Source organism: Tamandua tetradactyla, chromosome 20, assembly GCF_023851605.1.
Source record: "Tamandua tetradactyla isolate mTamTet1 chromosome 20, mTamTet1.pri, whole genome shotgun sequence".
Classification (NCBI taxonomy): domain Eukaryota; kingdom Metazoa; phylum Chordata; class Mammalia; order Pilosa; family Myrmecophagidae; genus Tamandua; species Tamandua tetradactyla.
The window spans coordinates 60582007-60584701 of record NC_135346.1 but is presented as its reverse complement, the minus strand read 5'-3'; the positions used below and the strand labels follow the sequence as shown (position 1 = coordinate 60584701).

The following is a 2695-nucleotide window of genomic DNA, read 5'->3' as shown; positions in this document are numbered from 1 at the left end:
TCACTTTCCTGAATAAAGCATTCTCTTCAAAACTTTCTTCATAGCCTCCATTATCTGTTTGTTTCTAAGACTATAGATAATAGGATTCAGGAAAGGAGGGACTATAGAATAGAACACAGAGGTGATCATGTCCTGAATTGTGCGTGAGGAGGAGGTTGGCTTTATATACACAGCAGCACCGGAGCTGAGAAAGACAGACACCACGAGGATGTGAGGGACACAGGTGGAGAAGGCTTTTCCCTGCTCTCCACTGGTTGGAAACTTGAGCACAGTAGAAAATATGTAAACATAAGACCTGATAATAAAGACAAAACAGCCACCACCAATCACCGCTGCAGAGATAAAAATTGAAATTTCATTGCTGAAGGTGTCAGAGCAGGAGAGCTTCAGTAGCAAGGGGACATCACAGAAGAACTGATTTACCACTTGGGACTGACAGAAGTGCAGCCGGAATGTGTTGCCAGTGTGGAATCCTGCAAAGACCACACCACTGAGTACAGAAAACAGTGTCATCTGGACACAGACCTGATGGTTCATGATCATGGGGTAGTGGAGGGGCTGGCAGATGGCCACATAGCGGTCATGGGCCATGGAGGTGAGCAACATCACTTCCACAAATGCACAAAAGAGGACCATGAAGATCTGAGTTGCACACCCAGCCCCTGAGATGGTCCTGTTGTCAGTGAGAAAGGTGACACAGGCCTTGGGGACAGTGACAGAAATGTAGCACATGTCTAAGACAGACAGATTCCTGAGGAAGAAGTACATGGGGGTGTGAAGATTCTTGTTGAAGGTTGTCACAGTGACAATGAGAAGGTTCCCCATCAGTGTTGCCAAGTACATCAGCAGGAAGAGCATGGCATGCAAGATTCTGTACTCCCACACATCAGAAAATCGTGTAAGCAGGAATTCATTCTCCATTGTAGAGTTCAGCATCTCTAGGTAATTTGCCTTGGATATGCACAAAGAACATAATCCTTAAACAATATGGAGAATCAACATGAGGAAGGGAATTAGCCCAAATATGTTCATGAACTTATATTTATACAAATTTATTCTTTGTAGTTCCCATGAACTATTAGGAAATAGCATAGTGATCCTAGTGATGCCTTGTGGTCCTTTAGTTTCCCGGCTTGCATGTCTTGTTTACAGTGTATGGGTAGTAAATGAAATTTAATCCTTTAAAACCTGTACACATATTTGGTTAAATTTTAATCAAGAACCACTTATACATCATTGTAATTGTAGGTCAAAGTTTGCCTGTAAGAATATTTGAGTTGATAAATAGGCAAATTGATGGTACAGATGGGCTCTTTGGCCATATTCTATAAATATCAACACATCATTAGATGATGACCAAATGCAATCTGAATAAATGTAGGGGGCTACTATTGTATCAGAACCTTTAAAACCTTATGTATGGTGGAAATCTTTTATTTGGCCACTAGTAATAAAATTATTTTTATTCCTAATACTATGGTATGACTTGATATTGATTTCATTTGGAAATTCACCCTCAAAATTTCTCCCTCTGACCACCACCCTCTTATTGGTTATATATGTCTCCTCCTTGTATGCACTGATTTTACACTTTATCTTAATGTTTGATTATTTAACCTTCCTCTTTAAATCTCTCTCTCTCTGCCTCTATCTCATGCTCTCTTTCCCTCTCTCCTTACCTAAATTGTTTATTAGTTCCTTGCATTTTACTTTTTTTCTTTCTTAGCCTAAATACCATAAGCAACAGATTGGATAGTATACACAAATTTTTATTCATTTAGAATGTCATGTGTAGTTTATAGTACTCACATCACACAAACCTTCTCATTGTAACTCTACAAATTGTGAAGTAACATAGGCAATATTAAAATGAAAGAAATCAGTATTAATGAAAAGTCCAAAGACTTGTTATTCCAAATAAATGTAAATGGAAGAGCACTCATTCTAAGTCAGTTCTGTCTACTCAGAAAATCCCTGTCCACATTTTGTATTTTTTCCACAAGAATTCCTGATCCTACTGTGTTTGATTGTGTTCCACTTCAACAAACCCTGCTCCTTACAAAATCTGAGCATTTCCTTTTACAGGTCCATCCCAGGCTGCCAACTAGTGCTGGACCTACGAGACCATGATTTCCGGATTGTTAAATGATGGCTATCGAGAACTGAGAAATCACTCCATTGACTTCCTACTCAGTGCACTGAGAGCTAAGTGCACCATGAGAAATGCTCAAATCATTCTCCATAGCACTCATTTCTATATTTCTTGTCGTTTTCCAACACTGTGGTATAATTTCAAATCAGGATAATTAGTTTTAATCTGTTCTTTACTCATGTAGTAGAGTAAAATATCTGAGCTGTCCCAGTTTCTTCTCCATGTCAACATCATTTTATTATCACTTAAGAAATCTCTGTGACTTTTCTAATAAAGGAGAGTTACAGATGGAACACAGAAATATTGGGAACCTGTTTTGGGTCAATTCTGGGCACAAAATCAATTTTTTGTCTTTAAAAATAATAAAGTAACCTGAAATAAATTTATTTATCTACTAACAGTATGAGAAATATAATCTGAAATAATCTTATTTTGTATACTAACAACATGAGAAATCATCATAATAGATATTTCCCTAATAACTTAAGTCTTTCAATATGAAGCTATTCTTATGTTTTCTCATGTAGGTTTTCTTCCTTACTT

The 2695-nt window shown here is 37.5% G+C and overlaps 1 protein-coding gene across 1 annotated transcript; it reads right to left on the bottom strand.

Annotated features, from left to right (window-relative positions):
* On the bottom strand, nt 1-936 carry LOC143664639 (olfactory receptor 14C36-like). The gene has a single exon (XM_077138110.1). The coding sequence runs from the start codon at nt 934-936 to the stop codon at nt 1-3; it is 936 nt and encodes a 311-aa protein (XP_076994225.1).
* Nucleotides 937-2695: the final 1759 nt, after the last annotated feature.

What these genes read in the sequence shown, in the direction of transcription:
- LOC143664639 (XM_077138110.1), bottom strand. Translation starts at nt 936, where the DNA reads ATGCTGAACTCTACAATGGAGAATGAATTCCTGCTTACACGATTTTCT.